The sequence below is a fragment of the Mustela lutreola genome, chromosome 11 (genome assembly GCF_030435805.1).
Source record: "Mustela lutreola isolate mMusLut2 chromosome 11, mMusLut2.pri, whole genome shotgun sequence".
NCBI lineage: Eukaryota > Metazoa > Chordata > Mammalia > Carnivora > Mustelidae > Mustela > Mustela lutreola.
In genome coordinates, this window is record NC_081300.1 from 20,086,666 (window position 1) to 20,106,568 (window position 19,903).

General features: G+C 39.2%; 1 protein-coding gene across 2 annotated transcripts in view; it reads right to left on the reverse strand.

Annotated features, from left to right (window-relative positions):
• Window positions 1–19,903, reverse strand: part of RAB27B (RAB27B, member RAS oncogene family) — a 152,869-nt gene that overhangs the window by 120,325 nt on the left and 12,641 nt on the right. The window contains exon 1 of one of the 2 annotated variants that reach the window (XM_059138690.1): window positions 2,245–2,320. The exons of the other annotated variant lie outside the window; for it this stretch is intronic. Coding sequence (XP_058994673.1) covers window positions 2,245–2,279 — 35 coding nt within the window. The 5' untranslated portion in view covers window positions 2,280–2,320. Of the gene's footprint in view, window positions 1–2,244; window positions 2,321–19,903 lie in introns of those variants that run through there. 2 annotated transcript variants of the gene reach the window in all.

A 19,903-nucleotide genomic window follows, 5' to 3' on the forward strand; every position in this document is an offset into this window, starting at 1 on the left:
CTTCTCCCTCTGCTCTTCCCTCTGTTTGTGGTCCTTCTCAAATGAATAAATAAATTATCTTTAAAAGAAAGAAAGAAAGAAAAGAAACTGGATTTAAGAATACTTGGTTATTATCTAATAGAGGGCAAAGCACTGCCTGGAAAACACAAGAAAAACTTGGGTTTTACAAGACATCCATTAATCTTACACCTAACATTCCCCAGATTCTTCAAAAAGTAGTTCTTTGTTCTAAAAATCCTTCCTCCTTCCACAGAGAAAAGGAAGACCCTACATTCACTGAGTCACAACTGGTTTCACAAAAGGATTTCTCCCTGTTTCAAAGGAATAATAAGATTAGTGACAGAAAAGTGCAATTCTTGATTTATGCTGGGTTTCCTACAGCATGACATCCTTTCCAAAGAAGATGGCATTGCTATTTCTTTGTAGGGGGTAGAGGAGGGCAGAGGAAAATTTGATAAATAATCAAATGAACACTCTGAGGAGAGCATTCAAGAAAGCCAATTTGATGAGTTAGGGAAAGACATAAATCAAAACTATAAAGGAAATTTTGAAAGGATCATCTATGTTTAACTAAAATGCCAGAGGTTTTAGGCACTAAATTTTATTTTGGATCAAATCATTCAAACAGGTGAGCTACATGTAGAAGTTCAGAGCCTTTGCACTAACTGGTGGAACAATTTGAGTTAACACAAAATTTAAATGGATTTTTGGCAGGTAATAATTCATGAAATAATAATTTCATTTAAATGTCCAACAGCTTTTAATCTACCAAACATTATGAAATAAAATCATTTCTTGATTCAGATGAGCTTTATGTTTTATTTTTGGCTCAGTTGTACAGTGTAGATGATATTAATAACCACCTTTATAGATTTTACATGACTTAAAGCAACACTGTTCCATTGGAAATATGGAAAAACAGCAATGCCAGAACTTGAGAGCTTAGTGATAAGAGTCAAGTTTATGTACATAAGCTTTGGGAAAATTGAGATATGAAGAATAAGATTACTAAATAATGACACACTTGCTGTACTTAAAAATAGATAATAGTACCTGAAAAAAGTATCAATTCAATAAAAATCAGTCACTGTTTATTGAGATTCTGCTCCATTTAAGGTATAATCTGGATAGCTATTTAGCAGGGATAGAGCCCAAGGAAGAATCATACATTCTTTCTGATTCATAGTCGAAATTAGAGTGGACCTTCCTAGGTATAATATGGTGAGTATGCATGACAAGGTTTAGAAAAATGCCAAATCTGGGGTGAGGAACCATCAAGTTATGGTTGGCTAGTATTTCTTCATCGTATCTCAAAACAGGGCACATTACTGGTAGTTTAAACCAGTTCTGTGTCACTCTGAGTATATGTGTGTGAGATAGATAAAAAGCTACAGCTTTTATTTCCTTGTTCTCCAAGTATCTGTTTTTCTTCCCTACTTTTTGTATCAGTGTATTTACAAACACTAATGCAGATGTGATTGCTTGCAAAAAAAAAAAAAAAAAAAAACCAACCAAACAAACAAAACTTTACAGTATCACCTATTTCTCATTTGGAAATGATGATTTGTGTGTGTGTGTCTGTGTTGTGTGTGCATTACCTAGTGCCATCCAGATTCTTAAATAATTGGGTCATATCTCATACTTTCATATGCAAATTGCATATGTGTTATGTTAAGAGTCATCCATAAGAAGATCTGCCACAAATGCAATGAAGCATAAATTTCAGGCCCCCTTACTTGCCTAGGATAATCAAAGCATCATGGATTTTGCTAAAAGTACAAAACTACAGTCTTTGCTGCCACTGGTGAAGAACACTGTCAATTTCCATTACGATTTTTCCTCTGTCATGTTTCCTCTCCTATCAGACATATATAAGCGGCCATGAGTATTGGGGGCACATCACAAGGAAATGTGGAGTTGAAAATTGGCCATTTTAACCACAATTTACAGTCTGGGTATTTACAATATCCTGACTTCATATACATGAAAAGCACTTTGTTTAATCTCCTTAACAGCATTTATTAAAGATCTGAGAGAATACTCACATAAAAAACTAACTGAAGATTAAACAAAAGTGATAATGAGCGTGATGAAATCAATCAAGTATCAAGAAGAGGACTGTAACTAAAAAATAAATAAAATAAAATAAATTATCACACATTTAAAAAAAAAAAGAGGATGGTAACAAAACATTAGATTAAAAAAATTTTCTACCAACAGCAATAATTTATTGAGAAGAAATACCTTTTAGAGAGATGTAATGAATCAATGCTCTTCATAGTGGGATAATTTAATTAATGAAGAGGTACAAATCCATCAACCCTGGAAAAAGATTTAAATTTCTTTTTCAGATTTCACACAAAATATGGATGGCAACAAGTATAATAAAAAACTCAGAACTCACAAAACTCATTACAACAAGGACATCAATGACAAACTGGTAAATGAATTTCACCATTTTTTTTTTTTAAGATTTACTTATTTGACAGAGAGAGAGCACAAGCAGGGGGAGCAGCAGGCAGAGGGAGAAGCAGGCTCCCCTCTGAGCAGAGAGCCCCACACACTTGCTCTCAGGACCCCAGGATTATGACCTGAGCAGAAGGCAGATACTTAACCAGCTGAGCCACCCAAGTGCCCCCAAAATCAATTTAAACAGCACTTAAGATTTGATACTGCACAAGAAAACCTAAAATACCTTAAAAAGTATAGATGAGGAAACCTAGGAGAGGTTTACCAAATTTGTTTACAATTCTATAAATTTGTATCATGCTACCAAAAAAAAGATGTGAAGCTAAAAAAAATTCTTTTTGACATAACCAGTTATATACATGTGTGTACATATGCCAGCCTGTGCACACATGCAGATTCTGATCAATTATGCTAATAGAGACCAAATTATCTATTCTTTCCATAAAAAATAATCTTAAAAATTTTTTTTTATTTTTTTTTATTTATCAGAGAGAGAGAAGGGGAGAGAGCAAGCACAGGCAGACAGAATGGCAGGCAGAGGCAGAGGGAGAAGCAGGCTCCCTGCCGAGCAAGGAGCCTGATGTGGGACTCGATCCCAGGACGCTGGGATCATGACCTGAGCCGAAGGCAGCCGCTTAACCAACTGAGCCACCCAGGTGTCCCATCTTACAAATTTTTATCATATAAAGAACATAAAGCCAAAAATAACCTCATAGGAAAACAAGGTATTATAGAAGTGTCAATTTATTAATAAAAATATTTCTAGATTTTCTGTTTGCGTTTTGTATTTTTCAGATTTTAGAAGACAACATTTCTTGTGTTTTTTTGTCATTTCAGATAATTATTTGCTTCCATTTCTAATTTTGTGTTCATAATTAATTAATTTATAATCAAATGAAAGAGGCTTCCTCCAGAATTGTAAGTTTCAGGACACATAAAACTTATTATTTTCCTTTATTACAAGGGTGATTTCAACTACCACTATCTTGTTCTTAAATATTTACAAAGAAAAATAAATATGTAACCCTTTTCCATCTCTATGCCATCAAAACACTCTACCTTAGATTACATTTTCCTGCTACCTTTATACAATAGGTTCATATTCAGTTTTTAGTGGGCATACACACAAAAAGATATAGAAATTGATAAAAGTATAAAATTCACAGCTTTCTCGGGAAAGGGTGGATTGAATTTCATACTATCTTTTTTATTATTATACTATCCATTACTTCCTTTCAAATTAAGATGAAAAAGCTTATGGCCAAAAGGTATGACTAACTGCAAATATTACATAAGGAAATAGTCCTTTAATTAATAACCAAGAGACAAGTTGCAGTGGTTAGAACCCACTCAGATGTTGCACAGAAACACTTCCTCTGCTGTCCCCAGGAAGTTCTGATTTTATCTGCTGATTTTGCTTCCAACTTACCCTGATACTAGCTCGGGTTTCCATGGGATTCCATGGGATCCCAGGATCTCTGTTTTGTTCTGACTCTGGTGTCCTTTGAAAATTTGTGATAGGCCTGCTTTCTTACTCTGTTCATGCTTCACGTGTTCATTTTTGTGTATAGCTCTTAACTGAGTTCCTGCTCTGAGACCAGGACTGCTGGGTATGGGTTCCTCTTAAGCTAACCCAGGAGCTTAATGGCCCTATGCCCAGCGGATTCCTGGCTCTATCCTGACCCCTAGCGCCCACTGCAGAAACCACCCTACTGGAAGCCCCTACCGATGGTGGGCCTTATCCCGTGGACCTGGTTGAAAGATCTCAACGAAGATGACCCCAGGAATTTTTTCCTGGTACAAAGTATGAAACAGAAATAAAGAAATTTCTGAAAATTAAGGTGATGGAACAGGAAATTCATCCTCTTTTAAGTAAAAGGAAGTTTCTCAACTGACCTTGGTAATTCATTCACGTATCTTCACCTTCCTTCATCCGTTCATTTAAAATGAGTATCTGGCAAACAACTAAGGTAAACTGGACACATTTCCATCACGGGGTGGCCTAGAGCTCGCCCTTGTGTGGACTCATAAATACACTCAGCCTGGAAGGCGGCAGAGGAGGTGTCTGTCCAGCAACACAGTTCTGGAGTGAAAAGCCAAAGCATTCTCTTATCACATTGAACATGTAGTTCCAAATAAGAAAGTGGTTGGTTCCCATGCTTAAAAAACAACAACAACAACAATAACAACAAAAACCTAACATTTTAGGGTCTGGAAAAACTGAACAAGCATTTGGTGTTCTGAATGACTGTATGATGTAGAGTCACTGAAATAGCTTTGAGACCTAATCAGTTAGGAGCACTGTGGAATGGAAAGAAAAAATTTCCAGCTGAAAGAGGACCAGACAGTAGACATAAAGAAAAGGAAGAAACCATGCCAATGATTGCAAGGAAAAATAAAATGGTACTTTCATGTGGTACTTCTGTTACTTAAAAAAAAATATGTCACTGGAGGTTGGGAACTTCTTGATCGTTCTTGTTGAATTTTGTATGGTAGAGTTCATGTTAATTACTTAGTCAACAGACCAGTTATCATCTCACACTTTTTTCAATAGATTGATAACACTACTCAGTTATCATTCTTACTCCTCAGTGGGAGATGTTTTCACTTTCATAAGAAACAAATGAACTGCAGATAGGCAATACTACTAAATCCGTCTTGAAATGGCCAAGGAAATAAAGTCGCTATTAATGGATTGAGGTCTCCGTGAGTTCATTGTTTTTTATTTCATGCAGAGCTCTGGACAAAGAACAGATTATAGTGACACTGTTATTTGTTTTCCCTGTAATATTCAGTGTCCCCTTGTATAATATCTTTCTATGACCATTACCCATTGACATCTAGATTACTTGTTTACAGATTCATTTGGCTTAAGGAACTCTGATGGCTCTGCTGGAATAGGGGCATTTGCTATTATTGGCTTTTCCTACCAGGAACTCACACGGAATGTTCATAAAGATGGGGGATATGGGGTCAGACCAGGCATCTGCACAATAACACCACTGCTGAGTGGTGATCCCATGCAGTCCATACTGTTGGCCTGATTTCTTGGATTCTACTTAGCTCCAAAGAAAGTAAATGCCAACACACTTAGAAGGATGAAGACACCTGTGAAAGCCTACAGAAATGTTTGTTTTAGAGAAAAACCTAGGGGAGGATATGACAAATAAATAAACAATAAAAATATTTAACAAATAATGTACAGAACTGCTGTGTGGCTTTACCCGTTTTCTTCTGGAGCTGACAACCTGTCTAGTACTGTGCTAAGCATTTCAGAAGTATTACCTCCTTCAACGTTCACAACCAACTTGGGTACAGAGGATGAAACAGTTGCCAGAGGAATTAAAATGCCCGAAGCCAAAGGACATCAAGTAACCAAGCCTACAGATCAGAGTAAGAGTCTTGGAATGTGTTGCCTGTATGGAGATACACAGATACACAGAGAAAGTGGAGAGGCAAGTGGATAGTTTCGAAAACAGGAGAAGAGCACAAAAATTGCAAGATAAGTAATTATAACTATACATCTGTCATAGTTGTTCCATTCTTGTGGGTGGGGTGAGTAAAATGTCTGTCACAGCAGGCCTCTCTCTCCTGCTCTGACAGGAAGGCTTTCAGAGACATCTGGCTGCTTGAAGGAACATAGATGTCCCGATTTCTATGCCTGAGTCAGTTCCCCACCCTAAAATAGGTACTTTTTAACATTAAAGACAACAAACAAAACCAAACCTATTCCATGATCCTTTTTTTTTTTTTAAGATTTTATTTATTTATTTGACAGACAGAGATTACAGGTAGGCAGAGAGGCAGGCAGAGAGAGAGGGGGAAGCAGGCTCTCCGAGGAGCAGAGAGCCCGATGCAGGGCTCAATCCCAGGACCCTGGGATCACGACCTGAGCTGAAGGCAGAGGCTTTAACCCACTGAGCCACCCAGGCACCCTCCATGATCCTTTTTAGGACTTTTTGCTAGTTCATTCCTCAACAGCCACTTAAACAATGTGATTATAGATTCATATACATGATTTATTTGTACATAGGCAATGGGTTTCTTCCCCCACGACTGATTCAGCAAAGCAGGTTGCCAGCGGGGATTCCCGATGTTGCCTGCACATTAGAGGCACCACATGAATGCCGGGGCGCTAGCCCACCACAAGTGAATCACCATCTCTGAGAGAGTGGGTCAGCACGTCTTGCTTCATGAAAGCTCCCCAGATGATTCCAGTGGGCAGCTAGTGCTGAGAGTTCCCATGAAACCTGAATGAAGACAGGTTCATGGCTTAAGTTTACAGAATTATTCAGAAGTGGGCCAACCACATGCTATGCTCCCCAGCCTCGATTTACACGTGAATTGAACACAGAAAAATTTATAATGGTGTGTTATGAAGTGCTAAGTGAATGCTTGCAAGCAACAAGAACTTCTCTGACTAGAAGAACCATGTTCTCATCCTCACCGCACAATTTAGGTCTTAGAATGTGAGCCAGATGGGGCCACTGAAGACGACTAAAAACCCCTGACTAGTAGGAACTCTTACTTCGAAGCCCCAGAACTGTTAACTTCAGGAAGGATCTTCCCAGCTCAGCATTTTCTCTAATTGCTATGACTCTTCCCCAGGTGCCTTCTCACAAACCGGATAGATGTGATGCTCGGTTTTTATGGATTTTCTTTATTCCGTGCTTTGTTAATTTCCTTTCATCTTTTATATCTTCCCTTCTGCATTTGGGTAGACTTAACCATCTTGTTAATCATATTTTATGGGATTAGAGAAAATATAATCCACACATTTGCTGCTGGTTTCAATATCTTCTGAATTTTTGGTTTTGCTTTCCCCATTTCAGTGGATCCCTGAATTCACTATGCTCAAAATCTGAACTTAGATTTTTTTTTTCAACTGCCCCTGTCGTCTTATAAGTCCCAAACCTGTATCTCTTGCCTAGATTCCTTTCACCTTCGAATATCTCACCACCGGTGGTGCTCCTCCAGAATGATCCGGGCACCTCAAAAACAAGGTGTCCAAAACCAAGTTGATCATCTTCCTCTTCATGCCTTCTTCCCCCAAATTCTGAGTTAGTGTCGTAACCACCCATCTAGTTAACTAAAAGCCAGAACTCAGGGCATCATTTTTTATTTTTCCCTTTTCACTGCTTCTCATGTCAATCCATCACTAATACTAATCTCATCTCCTCTGTGTTTCTCCTACCATTCTCTTCAACCCTCCCCTCTCAGCCCTAGCTAAGGCTCTTTTCTCTCCCAAAGAGTATTCCTGCAAAGCGCAAAGCTGCTGGTATTGTCTTTCTCAGATGCATCAGCCATGAAACAGCCAGAAGATAAAATGTAAATTTTATATTGTTCCACTGCTCCCTTAACTGACAGTGTATCCCCAGGACGAATCAAGTGCTGTGTCTTCAGCTGGCCTTGAATCTTTCTGTGGACGGGCACCTGTCTCCCCAGCTCCTCACAGCTTCCAACAGCCTCTGTCTAGGACTCCGTTCTCCAGAAATAATAAATCATTTGCAGTCCCCTCCAACTTGCTTAGTCACCATTGCCTTTGGCCCTCTACCTTTTGTTTGGCTAACTCCCACCTAACACGGAAGACTCGCACCTATGTTACATCCTCTTCCAAGAAACTGTATCTTGTCCCCATTGGCTCCCAAGCTCGTCTTTTAATAATATTTATTTAATAATGACTAATTAAATTAATTAATATTTTAATTAATAATTTAATAATATTCTATGCAATTCTCTATCATTAAAGTTAATCCTCCTTCTCCTCTTAGTCTACAACGTAAGCTCCTTGAATTCAGCCACTGTCCTCTGTCAGTAGCTAGACAGAATCTGGCACTCAAACAAACACTGTGAATTATGAGTACCTCTGCGGTACTCGGTATATACTGCTTTCACAGTCCTTGTTGCCTTGTATAGTACTTACTGTGCTCTTTCTCTCCCTTTTCAACCAGACTATGACCTCCAGGAGAGCTGTCAAGAGCAGTTTTGTGTTCATCTTTATTCCTTTGGTCTTAACCATATTGCCTGACCATGAATAGTTGCTCTCTCAATGACAACTGAAAGAAAGGAAGAAACGAGGAAGGGAAAGGAAGGTCCTATCTCCACCTGATGGCTCAGAACCATTTGAAAATGATAAACCTGAAAAATCGAAGTAAAATGTGTGATATTATCCTTCCCTTCGCTACTCAAACAAATGAAACAAACCTTCCTGGAACTTTGAGAGAGAGTTCTGATCTTCTCATATCTGAATGGAAATAGAATGTTTGTCTTCTAATATTTCAGAGTTGAATCATGATTAAGATCCTGAAAGGGGTCATCAATTTCTGGTAGAAAACTGAAAGAAGTAGTTCCCTTGACAGGTATGAACAGTCAGAGACATACTTGAAAGAATGGCTACTAAGGAAAAATGGAACTTCTGTTGTACATAAATGCAGCATGAGTCGTTTCTCTTTCTAAAATAAGACTGAGGAATCTCAGCGTTTTTGTTTTTTTTTTTTAAGATTTTATTTATTAATTTGACAGAGAGAAATCACAAGTAGACGGAGAGGCAGCCACAGAGAGAGAGAGGGAAGCAGGCTCTCTGCCGAGCAGAGAGCCTGATGCGGGACTCGATCCCAGGACTCTGAGATCATGACCTGAGCCGAAGGCAGCGGCGTAACCCACTGAGCCACCCAGGCGCCCCTCGTTTCTCTTTCTAGCTCAAGCACCATGTTGTTGAAAACACGACACTAATTAATGTAAAATCTCAAATCAATGATTACAAATTCAAGAACAGTAGGTATTTTTAAGAAGCTTGTCAGTAGGTATTTTAAAACAGTAGATTTTTTTAAAAGCTCAAAGCAAAGGGCATAATTAATAAGTATTAGTCGATTGTAAAAATATAGCCAACATTGTGATAGCTTGCAGGAAAAAAAAAGTACTGTTCGTGGTGTTGTTGGGGAATGCTACGGATACTTAGTAAAATCTTGTTCTTTTCTTCCTTTCCTGTCATCTTTCTGCACGTCCAGAACAGTCACTCATAATTTTAGCTTTTTTGGACTCCCTTATCTCACCTACTTAGTAGCTTTTTAAAAATATTAACATGTTCTTTTTGGAAGTAAAAAAAATTGTTTTTCAGGGTTTTTTGTGCTATTATTTGTAGGTAGATGTGAACTGTAATTTACAGCAGCCCTTTACAATCTCTGTTAGTGCATTGGAGGAGGAGGGTGAATCCTATCAGGAACTGGCAGCTGTCAGCACCTGTCATAGGAAGTTAGGGTTTGTGAGCCAAAACTAGGGACTGAGAACATGCCAGTGAGTGTTAGACTGGGAGCTAAGACAAGGCATTCAAGCTGGAAGGAAGGCACGAGCTCTGTGGGAGACTGGCTGCCGTTGGTGATGTCCAGCCACTGTTTGTGAAAATGTGAACTCTACCCACTGTGTCAGAGTCCCCTGGGTTGCTGGTTAAAGATCCAGATTTGTGCCTCAACCCAGACCTATGACACCACATTCCTTGAAAGTAGGGCCCAGGGATCTGAATTTGACTAGTCTCCCCAGAGGATTCAGAGGCATACTAGAATTGGGGAACATCTCTTTTAAACCACATACAAAAAGTCTATACCTACAGCCCCTTTCCCTTCCACTCAAAAGAATCACATTATTTTAGGGAGAGCCTTGATTCTGCTTACATAAGGCTATGTGTTTGGGAAATTTTGCATTTTACTAACATGAAATTGTGCCATTCCACATCGTGAATCCCAAAGTGTGTCAAGGCACAGATGTGAGAACTGCCACAAAATTCTGGGAGAATCCAGCTCATTGAATTCTCACAACGGTTATTCTGACTTTTCTACTCAAAAGACTTACCCTTCAGAGCCATCCCCACAGAAAATGTTAATCCTTATGAGAACTGAGATGATTCTGTGGATGTAATATATTGGAACTTTAAATAGGATAGGGTCAACCACTGAGAAAGTCTTAATAAAGAGAATATAAAATACTCGAGCTGGAAATTCTAATTTCACAATCTAATAACTAGCACTGACTATGAAATCTGTGAATATTTTGGAATGTCATAATTATCTGGTAGGCAGGGTGTGGGAAGCAAAAAGAATTTAAATAAACTCATACACAGGTGTATGCAGACACCCACACATACACACACACAAACATACAAAACAGAAACAGCAAGAACTATCATTCACTTTTGTTTTAAAATCCTCCCACATTCTTTAGACTGAATCATCCACTGTGGTTTTCTATAAGACACCATAAGCTATCACTGGCAATTCATAATTCATGTTCATGGCAAAATGGCAGGGATCTAATCCCATTTTGGTAAGGTTTTTATTTTGTTTACTCTACATTTAAAACTAAAACTCCTAACGATGGATTCAAAGACTTTTGCTGCTTTTAACCACATCACCTGGGAGAAGGCAGCCATGATTATTAACAACCCCTATTATATTAACTTGTATTTGTTTGTAATACAAATTACAAATTTGTAGGTAATACAAAGACTGTGAGATATTGGGCTAGCCAACCTTGGTCATTGATATTGGAAAGAAAAAATGAATCTACAGGACGCAGTCTGTCTTTTAGAAGTAAAACTAGAAGACAACTCAGAAGTAGCATAAGCCTATAGAGGATTTGAGATTGGGAGAAGGGGGTCTATGAAAGGGAAAGCCAAACCCAAACATGGAAATTTTGTCTTGGCTAGTCTGATGGAATGTTAACAGGGGAATATGAAGCAGATGCACATTTCTCAGCTTCGTGGAGATCTGAGAAGTGGACAGCTCAAGGAGAGACTGATTTTATTTTACTTACAGGGAAACACTAAAATCTCTGTACTGTGTCTCTTTGCTATTAGGAAGCCATCTGCCTCCTGTCCTCCAAGCCAGGATTCTTAGATAAAGGTTGGTTTATGTAATAATACTGAGAATAAGTTACTTGGAGTAAAACCACCATGGAAAGACAGGCATACAAAAAGGGAATTGGGGGCTGAGCTTAACAGTAACTGTTATGCAGTAAGCACTTAGTACACATCACCCATTTTTCTAAGTGTTTTACTTGTACTAAGTTCTCCTTCTCTGTAACCACGGGATGAAGGTCCTGCTCTTCTCAGTTGTTCAGATGCCAAAACAAAGGCTAATTCATGTAGCAAGGATAGTAGGTAGGGAATAGAGCAAAGGTTTACACTCAGTCTGATTTCTCCAGTCTGTCTCCACTGCGAGCTCGACTGCCTCCCAAAACCGAGTGTTAACCATGTAAAGAGGAGTAAGTGTAAGATTTCTATACCTACAAGCGACTCTGATCTATATTAAATAAGGTCAAGTTTATGTTTAAGACTTGCAAAGTTTCAGGAACATTTTCAAAGATTAAGGTCTGACCCACAAAATACTTCAAAATAGGTCTTTCAAAATTATCAATGTCACTGAGGGCTCAGGCCTTCCACAGAGCTTCCCAATAGCAACAGCTATATCGAATAACAGTCCTGCTGTCCAGACACCAACATCAACTTCCTGGTTTTTATCTTATCCAATCCGGCAACTAGGATTCTTACCTAAAAAAAAAATTCTTACCTCATACTTGGGGCCTCACTAAAGGTTATTTTTGCCATCTAATAACCATGCTATAATCTTCCTTCAAGTTCTCCCCCAGTTGGGGACTATTTCTTTCTTTAGAAGAACCACTACTAATTTCACTCTTCTCAAAGACCGAAACTACTAATGGACTTCATCATCCGCCCAATCTCCTTCTAGCTTCATTTCATATATCAACACCTTCTGAACCTCTCACATCCAGTGAGATACTCCCCTCTCTAGGCTCCCACAGCATTCTGCACATACATGTCCCGTAGCTTGTGCCTCATGCTTCTAGACAGCTGTGGTCCATGTGCCATTGCCCCAAAGAGACTGCACCTCCAATTCTGTATCTGTCCTCACCAGCATGGTGGGCAACCCATGACCATCTCTCAATAAGTATTTGTCAACTGACTGACTGAATGAACAGCTTCAATGACTCCTTTAGAAGTATTCTTCTTTATCAGATGACATCAGTCCTGACCTTCTATGCAGCCTTCAATAAGAGGAGACAAGTGACAAGTCTAGATTGTGGGTGATGAGATACAGGGTCACCTATGATCTGTACCTCACAATTCCAGCATTATCGGTGAAGTCCAAATGGTAAAGGAAAAAAATGGTTTCTATGTTCTCATAGATTTCTTGATCACATTTTGAAATAAAAATAACTACAAACCTTGTCCTGACATGAAGTAGGAAAAGGAAAAGGAATATTAAAGATCCATATCTGTTGATCTTCCTCTCTGAATCCAATATGAGCTGCCAAAAAGATGTACATTTAGCCGAGGCTCAAAAACCTTCAAATGAACAAAATCAATCTATTGAATTAACATGACACCCGTTCACTGTTTTAGGCAACACAAATGGTCAAGAGCCCAGACACAGGCACATTGCTTGGCGCAAATTCCCTCAAGGGATGTTTGCCATATCAATTATGTCAGAATTACTCCTCCACCTACTGGTTTTAATCACTACTATCTCTCGTCTGGATTATTTTGACAGCCTTGGAATTGGTCTTTCCGCTTCTACTCTTGTTCCCTTGCCCTCAACACCTCCGCTAATGGCTTCCCATCTCCCTGGTCACAGTTCCACAAGATTATGCATGCTCTCCACTCTGGCTGTCTCTTGTGTATCTGATCTCACCTCCTATTATCCTCTCTCTTTTTTCTAGCTATATTTACCTCCTTGCTCTTCTTGAACATGGCAAACACAGTCTCGTGCGAGACCCAGGGCACTTACCATTTACCAGTTACCATTCTTCTGCCTTCTAGACTCTTTGCTGCATTTGTTATCTGTGTGTCCCATTCACCCACTGAACTTGAGTCTCTGCCTGAGGAACACACACTCAAGGTTTCATTCCCTCACCACGCTCAGGGCTGAGAATCCCTTCTCATACCGAGGACAACAGGTTCTCAGAGGCTTCCAAAAGTAGTACAGGGTTGGAATATCCTATCAAAACTTGTCCCTATGATTTGACATGAATGCAAAATTGATAGGGTTGTCTAGCACACTTTTGAGGAGATGAGACCTACCATTGACACCTGGGATATGGCCACCAACTGCAGAGGGAACCAGAATGTTATACAATGGGAGCCTTTGGCCTTGAGATTCAAGTTGTCAGTCTCCTCCTCTGGCTTGACTCCAGGGATTAGCTGTGCTCCCTCTCTGACAGTCTAGAAACACAGAAAATGGGGAAGCCAGATTGGCTTCCACCTACCACTCAGCTGTCTTCAGGGCACCTGTTTTTATAATTACTTGCTTTATACTCAGAAAATGAACATAAACTTGATTATTAACAGATGCAAAACACAGAAACGAAGGCATATCTATTACAGAAATAGCAGATGAATTCTTAGTAAATGAGTTAAGAATGGGTTAAGCGATCACCACTTCCTCATATCAGGGAGATCATTATCTTTTTTAATATTTGTGTATTCGACCCTAACTTCTTCCTGCCTTCCATCATTATAAATTCAGATAATTCTATACATGTTCTTGCGGGTTTTTAAAAACAAGCTAGGATGCTTATAAACTCAGAAAGATAAAACTATCTCCACAAATTTTAGCTACAAAATAAACTGCATTCATCACAGTGACTCCAACACTGAGCCACCCACCATTCTGACTCACAGAAGAGCCTCTCCTGTACTTTCCTAGGAGATGTTCCGAGAAGTATATACTTTCCTCCAGGGTGACAATTAAGTCACCTTTACAAGTAATTGCCTTGGAAAGGTTTCGTCCTGGGTCATTTGCCCTACTCAGAAAAAGAAGACCGCTTCAGATTCCTTTGTCCTTTCAAGATTTCCAGGTGAAAACCTTCACTCTTCGATGAAAAGCTGCATTAACATTTACACTGAAACACCTTTAGTCGCATTACAAGCCTTCAGGCCAAAATCAATCCCGCAAAACTGATTTTGCCGGAAGGAAGGATGTCAAAATTCCCAGAGCTTATTGTCATGGGTAGTTAAACTCTAGAAATGTCTTCAAAATTTGAAGAGGCCTTGAGTTCTTACCAACTGCCACCTTCTGCCTCTAGGCAAGAGGAGAACTAAGTCAGCAAGGCTGAGAGGTAGGTCACTTTCTAATTAGCCAAAGGGCTTGCTTTGGCATATTCAATAAGGCTGAGATGCTGCATGGAAGCTTTGCATGGTCACCCTCCAGAGGTGACATACTCATCTATGTGGCTTGCCAGACACACACACACACACACACACACACACAAACACACACACACACACAATAAGCTAGATGCACAACAGTGCATGTAGTATACAAACTTTTGTGTCACCAAAGGGGAGGAAAGAATTGAAGTGCATATGTGTCTGTATTGGCATAGAGCAATACGGAGTGGGTAACAGAACCAGTTCGCTGTAGGGAGCAGAGCTACGGCGAACTTGACCGGTGAGGAGAGCATTGCTGCTCAGTCTTCTTGGTGCAGCCTTATTGTTTGAGTTCTGAACCACGAAAATGTATTCCATATTCAAAATTTCACAAGGTCCTGTCGGGAGATACAGCCTCCCTTAATCATATTTCATTTTATTTTGTCTTTGAAAATAATTGTGACACCGCCTGGCTCTTTGGTTTTGTGTGCCAACGGTATTATTAGATATTCATCACTTCCAAGGACATGCTTCTTAATGATGAGGGAGCAGGAGGACCGGCTGAAGACAAACACAAGCTGACACTCCCCAACCTCCCCCCCCCCCCCCCCGCAACCCTCCACCACTGACTCCTGGATGGGATTTGTAGGATATTCTTGCAGGAAGCTCCCAAGTGTCTTCCTGTTAATGACTTGCTAGAGGGGAAAACATCTGAACTTGACAAAGGAGAGGCCTCCAGTATTTTGCAGGTACTCCTTAAGTTCTTTTGAAAACCTCCCTTTTTCCTTACTTTTTCTTTACTTCCCCTTGGACCCCATAGTATATAATCAGGTGCCCCTCACGTCCCAGAGCCGGTCTTTCTGTCCCCAGGCCCTGTCCCCAGGCTTTAATAAAACCACCTTTTTGCACCAAAGATTGCCTCAAGAATTCTTTCTTGGCTGTAGGCTCTGACCTCACCCTACCAAACCTCCCCTACATTCAAAAACAATCTTATTAAGAAAGTAGACCACTATTAAATTATTATCTTGACCAAAAACCTACGTAGGATTTATGGAAAATAAAATTCAAGTTTTTAATCTTGTCATTTTTTTCCCTGCTGAATTTCTCAGCTATCTTCTATTAATAAAAATGTACCAGAAATAGTATTTCTCTCTATATTTCATCATTTGCATTATTAATTGATTTTTTAAAATTTCCATTTAGTGGGAGGCTACTATGTTCTGGTATATATATCCTAATTTTTACATTTCACAGACAAGGTAAACTGGCCGAGGACATTTAAGTGACTAAGTCAACAGTACTGAGATCTGCCTGATTAGAAAGCTCTCACTCTTGTCCACAGGATCATTTTATGCTCTCCCAAAGCACTGTATCTACTTGAAAGTAAGTGATACGTTGTCTGGAGATGTTTCACTGCTAAGCTGAGGAAATTCAGGCAGGCATCTTATAAATGAAAAATGAGAAGTTCCTTTTTCCTTTCCTGTTCTAACATCCAGATGAGTTATGCTACATTGCAGCCAATAATGAGAATGCGTTCTGGAAATGTGTGTTAAAAAAAAGGATCTGACTTCTGAAATGTTTATCCAATGGCTGGAAAGAATGTCTTATCATTCCTTCCTAACCCTGAGGCTCTATAACTCTATATATACATAGAATATATAGGAATATAGGTTCTGCCCACCATCCCCCACTTCGAAGCCAGTTTCAAGGATTCAGCCTAGAGAGAGCAATGTGCTGTTGAGACTTGGGAGGACAATGTCTCTGAATCATTTCATTATCCAAAGGACTAGTTAATAAAAAGAGTAAGATAAAATCACTCTTACAAAGATCCTCAGTATTACTGCCTTCTGTAGAACCAATCAAGTAATGAAATTTTCATAATATTAGCCATGGGATGAATTCTTCCTCTAGTCATGGATTTGTCACCAGACCATGCACAAACCACAAAAGACCCCCCCCCAAAAAAAAAAGTAGAAGAAGAAGGAGGAGGAGGAGGAGGAGTTGGGGAAGGTCATCAAGAGAATGTGACTAGGGACGCCTAGGTGGCTCAGTGGGTTAAGCCTCTGCCTTCGGCTCAGGTCATGATCCCAGGGTCCTGGGATCAAGCCCCATGTCAGGCTCTCTGCTCAGTGGGGAGCCTGCTTCCCTTCCTCTCCCTGCCTGCCTCTCTGCCTACCTGTGATCTCTGTCTGTCAAATAAATAAATAAAATCTTAAAAAAAAAAAAAGAGAGAGAGAGAGAATATGACTACCAGTTGACCCAAGAGCTGAACCCAGGCAACTGGAGGCTTCTCACCCACTCCCCTGTCCTGGGAATATAGGTTCTGCCCACCATCCCCCACTTCGAAGCCAGTTTCAAGGATTCAGCCTAGAGAGAGCAATGTGCTGTTGAGACCATCTGGACAGTGACTGAACACAACTAAGCCTTTAATATTCTAGAAGGCAGGTGAAGAGGTCTTGCAGCCACAAAACGAGTCTGGTGTGAAAATTCCCTCGCTTGCCACCTACCTTATGGAGTGGTCTGCCTATGGTCTCACCTTCTCGCCCTCTTGTGTATAGGAGCCCATTTCAGATTTCACCTGGGGACCTCTCAAGGTAAGAAATAACAAAAGGTACTGTGAAGTGTGTAAACCTGGCGATTCATAGACCTGTACCCCTGGGGCTAATAATACATTATATGTTTATAAAATTTTTTGAATTATTAAAAAATAATAATAATCAATAACAAAAGGTAAATGACAATATAATTTTGACTATATCAAAATTAAAACTGCTCTCAGTAACTTATAAAAGTGAAAAAGAAACTAAACATACTCTCTCCATACAATTCAGCAATCATATTCCTTGGAATTTACACATGTGAACTGAAATTTTATGTTCACACAGAAACCTGCTCATGGATGTTTATAGACACTTTATTCATAACTGCTAAAACTTGGAAGCAACCAAGATGTCCTTCAAATAGATGAATGAATAAATAAAGTATGCTACAGACAGGAAATGGAATATTATTCAGCACTTAAAAAAAAAAAAAGCTATCAAGCCATGAAAAGACATGGAGTAACCTTAAATGCATATTACCAAGTGAAAGAAGCCAATCTGAAAAGTCTACAGACTATCGGATTCCAACTATATGGCATTCTGGAAAAGACAAAACTAGGTAGAAAGTAAAAAGATCAGTGGTTGCCAGGGGTTGAAATGAGGAAGGAAGGATAAAGAGGTAAATAAAGCACAGGGAATTTTAGAGCCTTGAAAATACTCTGTATGATACCCTAATGGTGGATATGTATCATTGTATGTTTGTCCAAAGCCAAAGAATGTATACACCAACAGAGAAACCTAAGGCAAACTATGGACTTTGGGTGATTATGATGTGTCAATGTAGGTTCATCAACTGTAACAAATGTACTACTTTGTAGGGGGATGATAGTAATGGGGAAGTTGGGGGCGCCTGGGTGACTTGGTTAGTTGAGTGTTCAACTCATGGTTTGGGCCCAGGTCATTATCATTGAATTGAGCCCTGGGTTGGGCTATGTGCTCAAAGTCTTCTTGTGGATTCTCTCCCTCTGCCGCTTTCCCCATTCTTTTTCTCTCTCTCAAACAAATAAATCTTTATTATTTGTAAATAATAATAATGGATTGTGCATAAAGATGGCTCATGTGTCAGGGCACGGGCTATCTGGGAAATCTCTGTATCTTCCTCTCCATTTTAAACTACTCTACAAAATAAAGTCTTAAAAAAAAAAAAAAAAGACAAGTCAACAAATGAGAGAACATATTTGCAATACAAATATCTTATAAGGATTTGTATCCAGAATGCTTACAGAACTCTTACAACTCTATGAAAAGTAACTTAACACAAAAGTGGGCAAAAGATTTGAACAGATAACCTCCCAGAAGATAAGCAAATGTGTAATAAGCCCATGTAAAGATGGTCAACACCATTAGTTTACTGGAAAAATGAACTTTAAAATTATAATGAGATCCCACTACCCACTTGCAGGAAGGACTAAACTTAGAAACATTAATAATACCAGGTGTACCTGAGAATGTGGAGAAATTAGAACTTGCATACATTTCTTCTGGACAAGTATAATATAGCAAATACTTTGGAAAACCATTCACCAGCTTCTTACAACATGAAATGCACACTTACAAAGCTTAGCAATTCCACTCTGAGGTACTCACCAAGAGAAGTAAAAACCTACTTCTACACAAAGACTTGAAATCAAGGTTTATAGCGGGGCACCTGGGTGGCTCAGTCAGTTAAGCTGCTGCCTTTGGCTCAGGTCAGAGATCCCAGAGTCCCCGGATCTAGCCCCTCATCAAACTCCCTACTCTGTGGGGAGTGTGATTCTCCCTCTGACCCCAACCCACTTGTACTCTCTGTCTCAAATAAATAAATAAAATCTTTAAAAGAAAACAAAGATTCAGAGCAATTTTATTCCTAGTAGCCAAAAAAATGGAAAACTACCTTAAATGTCCTTCAAAAGGAGAATGAGTAAATAAACTATACATGAGATATAGCAGTCAATAAACATGAGATATAATATTCAATAAACTATACATGAGATAGAATATTACTCAGAAATTAAAAAAAAATCTGGAACTGCTGATATATGCAAGGACAGAAACCTTGTACTGAGTGAAAGGAGTCAGACACAAAATGAACATACTATATGGTTTCATTTCCATGTCGTGCCAGATAAGGCAACGGAATTTATGGTGACAAATGGTACACTACTGGCAGCCCAAGGCCAGGGTTCACTGCGAAAGGACAACAGGAGTCTTTTGGGGGTGATAATATTCTCCAACTTGATTGTGCCCATGTTTCGAGAAGAAATATACAGCTTGTCATGTGCAGAATATAGCACAGCAAAGTTGTTTTATGAAAAAGTATCTGTTCCACAAATAGTAAAAGATGCAGATTAAATTTTTAAAAACCTTTTGAACATGTTTATGTTCTATAAAAGCATTTAAGGTACAAATACATTATGTAAAATCTGTCCTCAGTGTCTGGGATATGGTAGGTGATCAACAAATATTAATTTCATTCTTTTCTTTCCAGCTGTTCTTATATAGAAAATAGAAGTATTGTCCTCAAAGGCAGCCAGCTATAAAATGATAGAAATATACGCAAAAGGACAAAATTATAAGTCAATGTTTGGTCATCTAAGAACAATTAAAGGGGTCTGGTATTACATGGAAATCTTCCCTCATTTGTGGCCTATAATATGACCAGGATTTTGGAATACCCTTATGGTTTGTTTTTCCA